This window comes from Thermomyces dupontii, assembly GCF_041956625.1.
Source record: "Thermomyces dupontii strain NRRL 2155 unplaced genomic scaffold VTN31scaffold_1, whole genome shotgun sequence".
Classification (NCBI taxonomy): Eukaryota; Fungi; Ascomycota; class Eurotiomycetes; order Eurotiales; family Trichocomaceae; genus Thermomyces; species Thermomyces dupontii.
The window spans coordinates 591,086-606,990 of NW_027192307.1; the positions used below are offsets into that span (position 1 = coordinate 591,086).

At 52.6% G+C, this 15,905-nt stretch overlaps 5 protein-coding genes across 5 annotated transcripts; 3 read left to right on the forward strand and 2 right to left on the reverse strand.

Annotated features, from left to right (window-relative positions):
- Positions 1–268: 268 nt before the first annotated feature.
- On the forward strand, positions 269–2,628 carry VTN31DRAFT_227 (uncharacterized protein; the record flags this gene model as incomplete). Its single annotated transcript, XM_069402419.1, has 4 exons — positions 269–277; positions 395–548; positions 611–722; positions 783–2,628. 4 exons carry the CDS (start codon positions 269–271, stop codon positions 2,626–2,628), a joined length of 2,121 nt encoding a protein of 706 aa, XP_069263083.1.
- Positions 2,629–6,986: 4,358 nt separating this feature from the next.
- VTN31DRAFT_228 (uncharacterized protein) lies at positions 6,987–9,052 on the reverse strand (the record flags this gene model as incomplete). The annotated part of the gene is made up of 3 exons (XM_069402430.1): positions 6,987–7,146; positions 7,199–8,388; positions 8,453–9,052. 3 exons carry the CDS (start codon positions 9,050–9,052, stop codon positions 6,987–6,989), a joined length of 1,950 nt encoding a protein of 649 aa, XP_069263084.1.
- Positions 9,053–10,102: 1,050 nt separating this feature from the next.
- On the reverse strand, positions 10,103–11,575 carry VTN31DRAFT_229 (uncharacterized protein; the record flags this gene model as incomplete). The annotated part of the gene is made up of 1 exon (XM_069402441.1): positions 10,103–11,575. One exon carries the CDS (start codon positions 11,573–11,575, stop codon positions 10,103–10,105), a length of 1,473 nt encoding a protein of 490 aa, XP_069263085.1.
- A 615-nt stretch (positions 11,576–12,190) lies between these two features.
- On the forward strand, positions 12,191–12,940 carry VTN31DRAFT_230 (uncharacterized protein; the record flags this gene model as incomplete). The annotated part of the gene is made up of 4 exons (XM_069402453.1): positions 12,191–12,254; positions 12,321–12,406; positions 12,459–12,549; positions 12,618–12,940. 4 exons carry the CDS (start codon positions 12,191–12,193, stop codon positions 12,938–12,940), a joined length of 564 nt encoding a protein of 187 aa, XP_069263086.1.
- Positions 12,941–14,782: 1,842 nt separating this feature from the next.
- VTN31DRAFT_231 (uncharacterized protein) lies at positions 14,783–15,808 on the forward strand (the record flags this gene model as incomplete). Its single annotated transcript, XM_069402464.1, has 1 exon — positions 14,783–15,808. One exon carries the CDS (start codon positions 14,783–14,785, stop codon positions 15,806–15,808), a length of 1,026 nt encoding a protein of 341 aa, XP_069263087.1.
- Positions 15,809–15,905: the final 97 nt, after the last annotated feature.

Genomic DNA, 15,905 nt, shown 5'->3' on the forward strand with positions numbered 1-15,905 from the left:
CCGGCATCCGTTTTAGCGCGTTTGACCTGTTCACTTTGCTTTCTCCCGTTCACCTTCTCCGGCCCCGTCTTCAAATCACAAAAACACCCAAACCCGCTCCTTCGATTTCTCTCCTTTTTCTCCTCCTTCGCCCTTTTCTTCACGACCGGTTCTTCTCTAATATTCCTCCCTTCTGTTTTTTCTTCTTTTGCCTCTGCATTTGCTGTGTTTACTCGTGTTGCGACTTTAATCTATCAGTCTTCATTGTCTGAACGGGCCGCGATTACTCATGGCTTCTGTAAGTCGCGGAGCTCCTTTGACTTTATGGACAGAGCTTTTGATGCACGCTCTGCAGCGCCTGACATCGCTTGCTTTATATTTTAATTTTTTTTTCTTTGCTGACTGCTATGCCTAGCCTCGTCCTCCGCAGAACTTCGGCGTTCCCGGTTCCCTTCCCAACGGCGCTGCCCTCGGTGGTCCGGTTCCCGGCGCAGCTCCGCTGCTACCGAACAATGGAAGAATCATTCAGAATGGCCCCGTGAGGATTCTTTGCGTCGCAGATGTCAGAGGTATGGTGCTGCCCGGTCCGACCTGGGATCATGCCACGGGCGGCAGGCTGACTGCTGGGCAGGCAACCTCAAATCGCTGAATGAGTTGGCCAGACAGGCTCGGGCCGATCATATCATTCATACGGGTGACTTTGGCTTCTACGATGATACCTCTCTGGAGCGAATCGCGGAGAAGTAAGCAAGAACCGCTCCTTGAAACTCTTTGAAGACTGTTTCCTAATCATCCAATCGCAGGACTCTAAAGCACGTCGCGCAATACTCGCCGCTGTTGCCGGATCATATCAAGCGTACAATCGCCCAACTTCCGCCACAACAGCCGATCAGGTCGCGGTTTACGCCCGATCAACTCCCACTCTCGGAACTGCCCCAGCTTCTCAATAAGCAATTGACGCTGGACGTTCCCGTGTACACGGTGTGGGGCGCATGCGAAGATGTGCGGGTGTTGGAGAAGTTCCGCTCCGGCGAGTACAAGGTCGACAAGCTTCATATCATCGACGAGGCAAACTCGAGACTGCTGGACGTCGGCGGGGTAAAGCTGCGGCTGCTGGGGCTGGGCGGAGCGGTGGTGATGCACAAGCTGTTTGACAACGGCGAGGGCAAGACAACGATTGCGGGTGGCCATGGCACAATGTGGACAACCCTGCTACAGATGGGCGAGCTCATCGACACCGCCAACCGTGTATACGACCCGTCCGAGACTCGAATTTTCGTCACCCACGCCTCCCCGGCGCGGGAAGGCATGCTCAACCAGCTGTCGGTCGCATTGAAGGCCGATTTTTCCATCTCCGCCGGTCTGCACTTCCGGTACGGTTCGTCGTACAATGAGTTCTCGGTCAATCCGTCTCTTGACCATTATCGGGGCAAGTTGGCGGCTTCCAAGGCTTCATTCAATGACGTGTGGGAGACCGTCCGGGCAGAGGTGGAGGCAGCCGTTGCATCCAACGAGGCTCAAAAGACTCTGTTGGACAACGCCCTCAACATCGTAAACCAGATGCCGTCTGTAGCCAATGGGGGGAATCCCTTTGGCGGTCCCGTTGCTGCTGGCAGTGCCGCGGGCCAGGTTGATGAGAGTGCGTTCAAGAACATGTGGAACTTCAATCTGGCGGACGCGGCGTTTGGGTACCTGGTGCTTGAGATTGAGGGGGGTCGGATCGCAACGGAGATGCGTGCTCAAGGATTCAATTTCTCTCACCGAACCGGCAAGCCGCAGACAACTGTTCCCCCTTCGACTCAGCTCAGCGGCGGCCCTGCTGTTCCCGTCAGCGGTCCTGGTCCTCAGTTCGGACAAGTGCCGCCTGCCACGCGCTCTCCATCCCAGCAGCAGCAACTGCCGCCGCAGCCTCAGCAACAGCAGCAACAACAGCAACAACAACAACAGCCGCAACAACCACCTCAACCGCAGCAAGGGGGAACGTCACCGTCGACGAAATCGCCGGTGCCAGTTATTTCAAAGGCCGCTACTCCTCAACCGACTGCACCATCCGATAAGACAGCAGCACCGGAAACCAACGGCAGCAAGGAGAGCGACAAGACATCGGACTCGCCCGCATCAAAGGGCGAGAAGAAGTCCAACGCTCTCTTCGTCGCCAACACGGACAGTGAGCAGGCCGTGCGCGACCTGTTCCCAGAGGAAGACCAGGCCAAAATTAACAAGATCGAGAAGTGGGGGAAGTTCAACCACGTGGTGACGTTTGGGTCATACGAAGACGCCAAAGCGGCGCTGGACAGGCAGCCTGCGGAGAACAAGAAGCCGTCTGGCCCCGGCCAGCCGCGGAAGCCCAGCGTAAAGTTCTTTGAGGAGCGCGGTGGCCGGCGCGACGGTCAAGGGAACGCGGGAGCATGGCAGGGCAGCTCGCGTGGCGGGCCCAACGCGGGCGGTCGTGCAGGGTACCAGAGCGGCGCCAGCGACACGGAAGGAAAACGAGGAGGTGGGCGAGGGTACTCCCGTCGGGGCGGCGGTGGTGGCCGTGGCAGCGACCGCAGCGGACCCCGGGGCGGGCGCGGGCGAGAATTCAGTAACAAGGGCGGCGAGACAGAGGCGTCGACCGACAACAACAAGCCTGCGTCGAGTGATGCCTGAACCAATTCTTCCTCTTTGTTTTCCTGTCTCTCTATCATGATCCCCGTTTATTGTCTAATGCTTGCTGCTCGGTAGTGTCCAGTGTCCACTTGTGACCCATGTTGTTTTACTCTGTCTATTATTTATTTCGTTTCCTGTCGTGTCTTAGAAAATTCCCTCTTGTTAGCGATAGTCCAACAGCGTTTGACCGGTACTTCTGGCGATGGACATTGAACGCCCTGTACTCCGTACTGTGCTTCATACCCAGGATTGTTTCACGTGATTGACTGCACATCAAGTGTCACGTGAATACTCGACGGACTGAAATTGCATGTCCGTAGGGAGTACAAGTGCCAAGGCTGATACGGAGTATACTTACTTAATTAGTATTAGTTTGGTTATGTAACTCCGTACTGACCTGCCCATTTGGTCCTGGATGAGTCAGGATGACATCACTGCTTGGGCTTCAGCCCTACACGCCAACATCGCCTTCGTCGTCACACTCCTGCAACTACTAGTACCATCCATTATTGCTGGAACTTGTCTCGTCCACGGTTCATCTTAGTATACTGTACCTACAACGCACACAAGGCAGAAGGACATCGCTTCATCGCAGAAGTGACTTTCTCAGATCAAACCTGATAGGTACCAAATCAGTGACCCTCTCAATCGCAATCATTCCACGAATGGGCAGCGACAAACCATTCCATGTCAATGGTATCATGAACTTTCGATTGCAAATTCTTTTACCTAAGGAGGACATTCTGGTCCAAACCTGATCATAGATCTTTCGCCTCTGCAGACATCCTGCCTGGCCGAACGTCTGCCATGGCGAACTCCCATGGTTTTATCTCACACAGTTTCAAGGAACTCTTTCCACGAGTCTTGTCGCTGGTCTCTGAGAATGGTAAGCGCATGTTGAAAGAAAATGTGGTTCTTCTAAACGGGTGAATCATGACCATCGCAACATGGAACTTCTCAACCATACCATGGAAAAAATTAGTGATGATTCGGTGGTCCTGAGATATTGGAGGCCTTTGCGCCAATTCTCGGCCGTTGTTAACTAATGGTTCTTCTGTAGCAGGAATCGAACCCTAAGTACTGAGCAGTATGTTGAGAAATAAGAAAGCTGTGTACATCTCTGAACACTACCTTCGCGTGCCCTACAAAGAGGCGCGGCTTGACCTTGTACTCTGGACAATATGGATCGATCTTTCTGCCATCTCTGCTGCACTGTTCACGCCATTCGTACTCCGTACTTAATGGCCTTGAAACTTTGCTTCAGCGTCCCGGGACCGCCCATGTCCAGGACATGGCCGAGCCCTTGACAGCTTGGAGGCTCTCTTACCCCAATTCAAATAAACGATGGCATATGCGATCAGCGCCGAGGTTCCTGAGGATCTTGACTTTGGGAACAGAGGCCGTGGCTGTGATTAACCTCTGAGCCGGGTAGCTTTGGCGAACTGTTGGATTAAAATCCATCTCACTCGTTCTATCACTCTCTATGTACTGTATACAACAAAGATCTTGCTCGCAACCTGTAGTCCGAATATCCTTGCACCAGCCCCGTGTCCGGCCTAGGCCTGAGCCGCTTCACGCCATACTTACATAGTACAGCGCACTCCAACTGTCGAACCTGCACAAAAATGAGCGTTTCGCTACCGTGACCCAGCCTAAGATTGAGAGCCCTTGGTCATCGAACATGGCGTACTAGTTCCGAGTATTCCGTCCAAGGCAACTCCGAGGCTCGTCTCGACGGCTGCGGCATCGACGACCGCATATTGGGTGAGTTTGGATAAACAGCATGGTTGTCTTGTTTTCATCGACCCAACCGGCATTGTTGGAGCCGGGGGACGACAAGATACTAATCCTACTCGTCAAAAAGTAGGTAGTCATACGTGTGAACTAAAGGATCAGAACTGTCCTCGATACGACCATTTGGAAATTCTGTTTTTTCTCACTCTAAGTACCACCCGCCTTTTAACTCATAAGCTCTCTCCTTGAGACCAGCAAAGACCGTAGGCCTCAATCTGTGGTTTTCACTTCTTCCAGCCACTGTGACCAAAGTCACAGTTTGAAAGGGTTAACTATTCGATTAGTACTACTGCATCTCCCTATCCTGGAATGTCTATTCCAACTTCGCCCGACAACTGAAGAGCAGCGAGACATTTTGTTTTCCTCAAGTATTGATCCATGACCTGCGAAAATTTGGACTGCCGAGAGTTCAATTGCTTCGACTGTTGGCTGAAAGAGAGAGGGAAAAGACCGGACAACAGATGGACTGATCGGTGGACAAGTCAGCATCGACTACTAATTCATACTTTCATATGGACCAGACTCAAGGAACCTTCAAGTCTCAGAACACCCAAGTGATGATGCCACCTAAATACTACGTTGTCAACTGCAATTCCGGGCGTTCCAGATTGACCTGCGGCATGAACATACCCATCGTCATAGGCTTCCAGCTTCTTGTCAATCGGGTAAAAACTTCATTCCTAGGTATCAACGATCAGGCTTGATAGTATTTACGATTCCCGGAAATCAATCGTCCAGTTATCATCCTCCCTTTTCATCTCCATCCTGGCGCGCCTACGTTGTAGTAAAGTAAGTAGTACCACGCGCAGGCATGCTTCAGATTAGAACTACCCAGAGCTCAGCTTCGATCGATATCGACGTTCGAGAGCCTCCGTTGTCATGAACCCGCCAATACATACTACCTACTACTTGCTGATCACTCCTCTCCAGATTTTTTTTTTAGTCAGTTTCTTCTGAGATTGAAGTTTACTTACTCCAGCCTCCGGCGTTCCCCGAGCACGAGCCGTCTACAAATCACCAATGTCCAAGTATACAACATGGTTCATCCTTTCCTTCCCCTTGACCGATTAGCGCGCCGAGCTGCCCGCCAACTGTTCATGTGGGCCAGGTTTGATGCGTTCATCTCAACCCCCCCCCCCCCCCCAACCGAGTTCGGAACCTTTTTCTTTTCATTATTGCGGCTTTGCCTGTTACGCTACATAACTAACTATAGAGTACTAGAGAAATCTGGCTTTAGCTTTAGGTAGTTATGCGACGTGGCCTGCAAGCTAGGCACTAGGCTACCTAGTAACCGTCGTCCATCGGAAAATTTTGACAATCAATCTCAATCTCAGCTTGTTTGGGGGCGGGGAGGGAGGGAGCAGGGAAGATCGTTGTTGTGATTAACTTCCTGTTAGGCGCCGGTTGGCTTTTGAAGGAGAATCAGCCGTCATGGATTGAATCGAAATTGTCTTTCGACTCGAAAGTCAGCCCTATGATAGTTAGGTACAGTAACTAAGTTAGAGAAAGTTTTTTTTTAGCTTCAGAGAGTTTAAGTGGATTTTCCACTTTGGGTAAATATTATACAATCTGTCCAATCTCGAAGTCGAGAAGGAAAAAAAAAAAAAAACGTCAGATTTTAAGCTTTGATCTCATGCGGCGGGAAATCCCATGTTCAATAATCTATTTGAGTTTTCTTTTGTCGGGGATCGTCCAAATCTCGAAGATGTCCAGATGGAGTAGGTGTAGATCCAGATAACGTTGCGTGGGAAGGAATCCAGGGAATTGGATGGACAATCCGATTGCAGTGAACGACCTTTCGTATCATCATCATCATCATCATCACGAGTACTGTAGCGTTGATGCCGAGAATGAAAGGATTCATGCATAATGTCAATTTACTTAGCGTTCTTGCTCCGCGGTTGTCCAAAGATCTAGCAATCGGTACTCGTATGTGGGCAATCGCGGATAAACAGAATACTAATGAGCACTAAGGTAGTAGCAACATGGTGCAGTATTCTTCATCGCAACTAACGTACGAAAGTGAGTAGCAGATGTTGAGCTGAGAATGAAAAGTTCAATGCATGTACCGATTTGTTGTGCCAAGCTTGTCCGAGAATCCTCTGTGAAAATGGTATACACACGTGGATGTGTGGCATGTCAAGGTAGGGGAACCTTGTCCAAGAAGCCTGGACTGGATATTCACGGGCACGGGGATAGGACATTGCAATCAACATGCTTTCTGATGGAGGAGTTTGTGAACTGCATATGGATAGAAATTACAGATACTGGTACACATAGCCCTAGAACGCCTCCAGGAAGACACACACAAATCATAACAACTCCGTACAAACACCCTTTTCCTTCCTTGAGAATAAGAATGATGGCATAACAACAAATCCTCAAGGTAAAGGCCAAGAGCGAAGGTTTTCATGTTCGTTTCGCCGTAAAACATCGATCCACCCAAACGACAACAAGCCTGGTATGGAATGTAGATAAAGCAGAAAAAGACTCTCAACGAAGGCACATCATCAGAACGCCTAGCAGCTTTTCCAATCCCGAAAGACTGCATGTAACGATCGAGACTATCGCGTAATACCGGCCCATCCCATGACCTCTTCCACGTCCTTTTCCTTGATGACCACGCCCTCCTCGGAGCAGCGCGCCTTGGTGCGCAGCTCTGAACAGAGCGAGTCCACGTCGATTTCGCCATTGCGGAACTTTTCGTTGTTTTGGAGTCGATCCCTGGATAAAGGGTCAGTATTTGGCTGATGTGCCATAAGAAAGTAGAACATACCAAATCTTGGTACATGTAAGCATCTGCGACGCATCTTCCCCGGGTACCACCTCTTCGTCCTCGTCCAGCTTCTTGTCAATCTCGGCGACCAGGTCCCTCTTCGGTGCCTGTCCCTGCCCTTGTGTTTGTATGGAAAGGTCCATATGGTTATTGCTGAGTGGACTGGCAGTTAGATCGGGGAACGGGAATACATCGTCGAAGAAATTGCCAAAGTCCTGGGACAGCACGGCTTCCTGCGGCTCGCGGTAGTCGCTAAACAGCACCGGATCAAAGTTCCCGCCATTCTGCTGCGTCAGCCAGTCCAGCGAGAACGTCGGATCGACCATCGACTGCATCTGGCCGGGCGTGCTCGTGGTCGTCTGCGCTTGGCTGGTCGGACTTGTCGGACCCTGACTTTGACTTCGCTGTTGACTATCCGACACCGATCCACGCGTAGAGTTGGATTTCTTTAGAATCGCCGGTACAGGATCTCGAACGTTCCCGCACGCCATATTCAGCATCTCGCAGAACGATTTTCCATCAATCTTACCACAGTTGCCATTCCGCCGCTCATTCTCCGCCCTGTTTGTCTTCGGTGGGCTGTACGCCGGCTCGGGTGATGTGCCCTGCGAGGAGATTTGTGCATGCTGCGATTCCGAGGACGTACTGGGCGAGCCGGTGTTGGACGCACTGTAACTGCTCGTCCCTGCTTGATGGTGATATCCACCACCGACGAACGACGAATCGACACCAGTGTGTTGATGGCCATTGGTCAATGTGTTGTGATCGCGATTCGATGGGCTTGCTGATGCTCGAACGGACGATGAGCTGTCGTTGGATTGGCTTTGAGCCCGGGCAGCGGGCTTTACCCCAGTGCCGTTGTCGGAAATCTGATTGGTAGAGAGTTCGCCGAATCGAGGAAAGTCGAACACAAAGTCGTTGTTCAGACCGGACAGATTACGGGTGTTGACGCTCTGAAGGACGCCCAGCGCCGAGAAGCTGCTCTCGCGGCTGATCCACGACAGGCGCTTGCGGTACTCCCGCACTTCTGCCTGCAAGCGTTCAACCTGTGCGCGCAGCATGGTGTTCTCCTGGTTCGCGGATCGGGAGACCTTTTCGAGTTCCTCCACCTTCGCCTCCAGATCCCGGAGATGCTTTTCCTTGCGCTCCCGAAAGGCGCGCTGCGCGGCACGGTTCTGTGCCTTGCGTTTCTAATTCACAACTGTTAGCTACTACTCGAGACTGGCACGAGTTGGACGGTCGCGCGCCACTCACCGACGTCGGTTCGTTGGTCAAGGGCTTGCGACCGGGCTTCTTGGGCACCTTCTCTTGCCCCTCGCCCTGCCGTTGTTTCTTTCCCGAATCGGGCTGCTGCTCTCCTTCCCGTCCATCCATACTCTTCCGCTTATCGCCGGGCTCATGTTCATTCCCGGTTCCGTGATCGTTATTGGGTTGTGGTTCGAGATTCGATTGCTGTTCGAACTCCGGGAGGTCTCCAATCATCGACGCCACATTGCTATTGAAGTCGAAGTCGGCCTCGGGGTCAAAGTCGAGAAAGGGACTGTCATCCGAAGCGAATCCCAGGTGTCCCGAGCCCGGGGCATCGGGAACAGGGGATTCGAAATAGCCACCATTGGCGCCAGCGCCGATGCCATTCGAGGAACCGCTCCGGCTGTGCGTCACCGGGACGGATGTGGGCGGCGCTTGAGCGGTGGCACTGGAACTCCTCTGGCTTTGCTGCTGCTGCTGCGGCTGCTGCTGCTGTTTGTGGGGTGGGTTGTTTGACAGCCAGGCATTCATCAGTAGATTCCGCTGCTCCGCCGAGAGCGGCCCCATGAGGAGATTCTGCTGGTAGAGATTACTGAGATCGGCCATGGTTCCAAAATCGATAATCGCCGCGCGATCGATTTCCACAGCGAGTCGAGACGAAGCGGGGTACGTAATCACGGACAGACAAGCAGAAGTCCGGGGCTTCCCGCCCGGCCTCGTCGTAGGGCGTGGCGCGATTACGGGCGGCGAGCGCCTATATTGAAAGACAGGGAACAGACAGGAGAAGATGGGAGATTGCGCTCGATCCCCTTTGCAATTCAGGGAGGATTTGTCAAGGCTGAAGATCGGGAACCGAAAGATCGGAGGAGAGGCGCGGGAAGAAAAAGCGCCCGCAGCGACGGGGGTTGGTCTTTTTTTCTTTTTTCTCTCCTCGGGGGCGCCGTCGGGGGCTTATTTTGACTCTTCCCCTTTAGCCTCTCTTAGTTCTTTTTTTTTTTTTCTCTCGCAGCCAAAAATGGGCAAAATGGCAAAATGCAGGTGAACCTTGGGACTCGCGAAAACCGTGGAATCTCATCTGTTGCTTACGCCAATCGGCTGAGCAGGTTCCCGTTGCTTATAAATCACTTCTCTGGGGAAAAGGATTTTACGCGTAAATTTCCCTATCAGGCAGTTCTCATTGCCGGATCAGCGCCCCCCCCTGTTATCAGGCCTATCGCGCTTTCGCCGACTTCGCCGGGTAAGTCCGGCGCCTGGCTGAGTCAGAGGCGTTAGTCATCAGCCCCAGTCGCGCGGGGGGGCCAGACCAGTTCAGGTCGCATGAAGGTGACATCATCTTGGTTCCCAGTGCTGCTGCCTGGTTGGTGTATCGGCAGCGCTAGTCTCGAACAGGCTAGCGGCTTCCGCTTCGGATTGCCGAGTGACTTTCAGCCTCCAACATTTGAGTGCACGTCACCAAAAAGAGTTAACCATTAACTTAGTTATATCCGAGTCCTGAATCGGAAAGTCAATCACTTAATGTCCTAGGGCGTCACTCACGTACATTGTATGTACAGTTTCCTCTGGCTGGATACTTTCGGCACCCTATTGAGAGACAGCTGGCTTCAAACAAACTCTACTATATTGCTAGGCTGAGGTCTCCATCCACGGCACGCGGCATCATGCATCGTGATGGCTGGGGCCTGGTCGCCCACTGATAACCTCAAACTCTCGATCCAACTTGGCCAATTCCTTCTGCACCCACGTGTCGATGTGGCAGACCGCTCGATGCGGGCTGTCGAGGTGAAGCTGAAAGAACCCCTGTAAGAGGGACGGTGTGAACGTGTCGGGGGGAATCCGCCGAGCAAACTCGGCCGCGAGCTCCTGGATCTCGGGGGATGCCGTGCAGCCAGGATCGGGAGCGTACATGCGCAGGAACATCTCCCGAGCCGACTCTTGGCTGATGTTGCCGAGAAAGACCTTCATGTCGACCCGGCCCGGCCGAATCAGAGCGCTGTCGAGCTCTTCCGGTCGGTTCGTCGTCATGATCACGATCCGGCCCTCCTGGGACCCGACGCCGTCAAGCACATTGAGGAGGCCAGATAAGGTGCAGTTGGGTGCCGGGTTCCCGTCGCGCCCGGTCGGGTCGGTGGTACTGCGCGAGCGCTCCACCCACACGGCATCAATGTCCTCCAGCAAGACGACGCAGCGAGGAGGGATCTCTTGAAACATCTGCTCCAAATCTGCGTCTGTTGCGACGCTGGGGATCTTCACCTCGTACAGGTCCAGCCCGAACTCGCCCGCAATCGCAATGGAGAGCGATGTCTTGCCCGTTCCCGGCGGGCCGTAGAAGAGATACCCGCGGCGGTACGGCATGCTGCGCCGGTGGTAGCGCATCTGAGTCTGCGGGTCCAGGTAATTGCGGATGTCAGCCAGGAGCTCTTGCTTGACCTTGTTATCAAAGTGCACGGTGTCCAACAGCCGGATCGGCCTGCGCGTCTTGGGTTTCCACCCAAGCCCGTATCGGTCCCGTGCGTAGATGATGACAAAGTACTGCGTTTGCTGGTCGGCGAATTCCCGGCAGGTGTCAATCAATCGCTTGACGGGCTCGGCAGACCAGCCGAAGCAGCTAATGGTCAGCTCCTCGCCTCCGAGGCTATCATAGTTTGGATCCGAAAAGCGTGCGCTGTAGTTTTCCACGCTGCGGATCGCAAGGAACAGATGCCCATTGTACCAGAACCATTGTGATTCCCAATGCGGGCAGTATTGCACCGCGTGCTGCGTCTTCTTCAATCGGCCCGCCGCGTCGGCCCCGGCATGCCGAAACTCGGTGCGTCCCGTAAAACATCGATAGTGCCGCGGTCTGTTGGCCAGGATCCACTGAACAACGCTCCGATTGAGTGGATCTCCGCCGGGGATGGTCACCGAAGCCAGGAAGCAGCGTTTGATCCAAACGAGGGCTTCTCGTCTGGCGCGCTGGAGGAATTGCCAGACGGCAGGCACCACGCTCGCAACGGCCACGAGCGATCCAATCTGCGTGAGATGGAGAGTCGACAAACGCGCCCAGAGCTCTCGCGTCACGGCGAATCCATGAGACCAGGGGTCCACGAGCGGACGACTAGCCGCGCCGCCGGCATGGAAGTGATACACCATGTTGCCCAACCAACTACGGAGACCATGTATGCAAGAAAATCCGTGGTGAGCATGACCGCAATGGCAAAGGAGCGAAGTGTCGACGCTGGAGAGAGAAGCAAATGTTCACGATAAGAGAGCAGAAACGAGAGAATTTTCAAACAAGGAGCGAAATCTATCTAACAACACAATCAAATGAAGGACAGAACAAAAAACGAGACGTACAATCCATCGTGGTGTTGAAAGACAGAACAATATTTTGATCCATGGATTATTATTTTTTTTTCTATGAGACTGCGCCACAGGCAAGCCACGTCGGAGTAGGGTTAGCAAATATTTTCCCGTTCAAGCCGCGAAAATTGAAACCGACCGACTGTAAATTACGAGTAACAGACCGATTCTATTACGTCCATGCTTCGTACTTTTTTGAAGTTCTCAAGATCTTCGAGGTTGTTTGACCCAATCTCCGGTAGACGCGGTTGTTTCGAACGGAAGCATGAATGTGCTATTGTCGAACAAGATAGACGCCATCGTTCTGCTACAACCAACACCTGCCAAACTCTGAGATCGACCTGACACGGTCATATTGTTTTCTGATCACCGCGTCTCAACGTCGCGTCGCGCCGCTTACACACAATGTCGCCGCGAAACCCTGCGCCTGAGGTCGAGGAAGAAAGAACAGGACAAACGGTTGTTCCAAGTATGCAGGCTGTTCTCATGAAAATTTTTTATTTCGACTTGATTCATTAACCCACACGGCGGACAGTCGCGCGTGTCAAAAGGATCGTCCAGCAAGATGAAGACATTGTACAGTGCTCGAGCAAGGCGACATTCTTGATCGCAATGGCTACGGTACGTTACGCGGCTTGATTCTTTGTTACCATTTCTAACGGCGCGACCATAGGAGCTATTTATTCAATACCTCGCCGAACAGGGCTACAACGTCGTCAAGTCGGAACGAAAACCCCGCAAGACGCTTCAATACAAAGACCTGGGTACGCAATTGACTTTCTGCTCGTACAAGCATTCACCTCGTTCTAACCTCCCCCGTTTCATAATACAGCCACGGCTGTCTCACGGATCGATAATCTCGAATTTCTTGCCGACGTCATCCCCAAGACAACCACGTACCGTCAATTCAAGGAGAAGCGGGCCAGGGAAAGCGCGCGGGAGGCTGGGCTGGAAAAGGGACAGACCACGCTGAACGGCACCACGAGCCGTGTGGAGGATGGCAGCGCCCGTGCAAGCTCGGCGAGCCGTCGTGCTTCGTTGTCTGTGCAATTGAACGACGGGGAAGTACCTCCTGCAACAAGGTCTCCGACAGTCTCAATGATGGTCGATCAAACCGAGGAGCATGCGAATGGGGATGTCGAAATGTCTGGGTGATTTGATGTACATATTTAGGTACCTGGGTTGGGTTTGGGCTGGAGTTCTGGGTAGATGGTGTTGTGTTTACGGTGGTTTGGAATGGCAAGATTCCAGTGAGTCAAGATTGGCTTGTGTATGTCTCATGTTTCTTCTAACTTGCTCAGGAGATGCCTTTTTTTTTTTTGACGTACTCCGTAATCGTCCCTGAATCTTCGCTTTTACCGCTCATCAACCCCCACTGTCAGTAAAAGCGCTCCCCTTTGCACTACATCCATACCCATCATCTCACCAATCGCGATGCTCCACACAAAAGTGCACCATATATTTCATCATGAGGACACAACGTCAAATTGCTCCCTCAGATCCTCGGGCTGATCTCAATAACCCCGAATCCCATACCTGACAATGAGATACAAGCCTAACTTTTCCTCGTCTGCGATTCTGTCCTTGGGGCGTCCGCCTTCTCTCCAAAGGCTAGAATTTCCAACCTGAGCTCCTCAAACTCTTTCGGAGGCTCAGCAGGCAAATCACCCTCCAAGTCCACCTCGCGATGCGCGACGACACTCTCCCACGCATACGTGACGTATGTGGTTGTGGCGATATCGTGGCCCTCCACAGACGGGAGATTATGACGCGCAATCCTGTTTTTTTGTCCCGCGTTGGCGTTATACTAAGCAACTTGGGCAAAGAGGAGCTTGGAGATGGAGTCGCGGTCGGGGCGATCCTGGTTAGGTGGCGTGTCGCATGTTTCGTCAACCCTGTTGGCTGCGAGGAAGGCGTCGAGGAGGGCGACGGAGACTTGTGAAGCCACGGAGGAGTGTGGTCGAGCCCATTGTTCAAGGGCCCATGTTGGCTGAATTTATCTCTGTTTCAAAACTAAGTACCCTGTAGTGCAGTATTACTGGTCTCGCTGTTCTGTTCCTTTTTCGTTGCTCTGTTTGCTCATTCAGTAGCAGTCTGGCCAACACGTAGTAGTTCAGGCTTTGGCCTTCCAACAGACAAGGCCCCTTTCAGCCTTTCAGGTGTGATGAACGTATACTTCATATTTGGCCGCCTCAAAGGCTCCTTCCTGACCCGAGTGGCCCTATTCGGGAGCAATCAAATCGTTCACAAAATCAGCTGCTACGATGTACTCTCAAGAGGCATCCTTGTATGACCGGAGGAAACATCAAAGGGACCAGAGTTGAGGTTCGTGCCTGACTCCCAAAGTTCGAACCAGATCATGTTCGAGTCTGTACTTCGTAAATCTCATCCAAGTTTCCAATTCATCCCCGTAAAATCTTATCCCTGCTGAGTACATGCCACTAACTTCGCCCCTACGGCGCTTGAGGACTCCGGGCTCGGGGAGTCCAAGCCCAGGATGCCCTCAAAGCTCCCGTACTACATATTTACAGTTTTGTGTTTCGAATGAACAGCGGAACGAAGCATCCCCTGGAAATATCCAACGGTTCAAACACTAACTAATGGCTAGTAGGTACACTCTAGGTCGGTACCTACCAGGTACTTAGCCGGATCGGCACTGCAAACATTCCAACCTCCGACTGCATGCAGTTGCTGCCTGGAAACTCCACGAATCTGCAGCCCACAAACCACGAATAAAGCATCAAAGTGTCAATGCTCAACTTCAAGCGTCACTCTTCCGACTCAGGAAGCACCGCCAATTCCGTGTTATCGTCAAGCTTCCCTCCAAATCGACTATCAGAAGCAACTGAGTTATCATTCTTGCGTTGAAACATGGAGAACATGAATATCGACAACTTATCCGGCTAGGAACTGCTTAAATTGGCGGATGCAGCGGAAGATTACAAAGAAAAGGAGAGATTAGAACAAGCTGGTAGAGCGAAGTTAGAGGCGGAAATTATGGAGGCGATACGGGGGCGACTGGCAGCTGAAGAGAGAACGAAAGAGTATGAAAGGAGAACCAAAGAGTACGAGCAGAAGCGACTGGCAGCTGAAGAGAGAACCAAAGAGTACCAGCAGAGGCGACTGGCAGCTGAAGCGAAAATCAAAGAGTACGAGGAAAGTCGACTGGCAGCAGAAGAACGTCTTAGGGAACTCGAGGCAAGCATTTCGCCCACAACTCTGGAGCGTTTTCTCAAGCTCGTACATGACTGCCTGCTCCCCCTGGCTTTCAAGCACAAGCCCGAGCGGCTCGCCTCCAAAACGGTTATCCCATCAGATGGAATGTATTACCCACTGGAGCTTCACCCATGGAGCGATTTCGAGGAGAAACATGATCAGACATTTAGTCTGTTCATGGAACAGCTGTCTGGCAAACAACTCTTCTGGCCGGAGACTGGAGTTCACGCCATGCGAAGACTAATCTCTACCCCATTTCTTGGGCACGATATCGAACGCTATGTGGACTACGCCATCGAGAAACCAGTCGGGCAAGTGGTCGGCTTCTATCTCGAGCAGACGGATGATACTAATGACACGTTGTACCTGGGCCATAAGCCGTACGGTTTGGACGGCAAGAGCGATGTGGAGGCTGGCGAAGATGATCGCATATGGATCCTTCCCCGTCGTTGGGGATTGCGTGAAACAAGGGAAGATGGGATACACACGTTTCTAGTCGGCGAGCATTTTGAAGCCGCTCGTACATTGCGAGATGAGGCAAGCACACAAGTGCTGGCCTCGCCCCCCACGGATCTTTTCCTACGGGTGCTCGGGAAAAAGCAATCTGGCGCAGACATCTCCGAAGAAGAGAAGACCCAGGAGAGAGTAGCGCAGGTTCTCTGCCAAGCTTATCATTGCATGATAAAGTGTGGTCTTTTGTATGGATTTGTGACGTCCGGACACGCCCTAGTCTTTCTGAGGATTGAGGAATCCGCTCCTTGGAAGCTACTTTCACTGCACACCATTGGTAACCGAGGGGGACCTTGATGCTCGACGAACCCCAATTGCCCAGATGGCAACCTTTTCCTTGCGGGCACTGCGGTCCGGAAGCAAGTCACCCGAGTGGATCAGCAGGGCCGAAAGC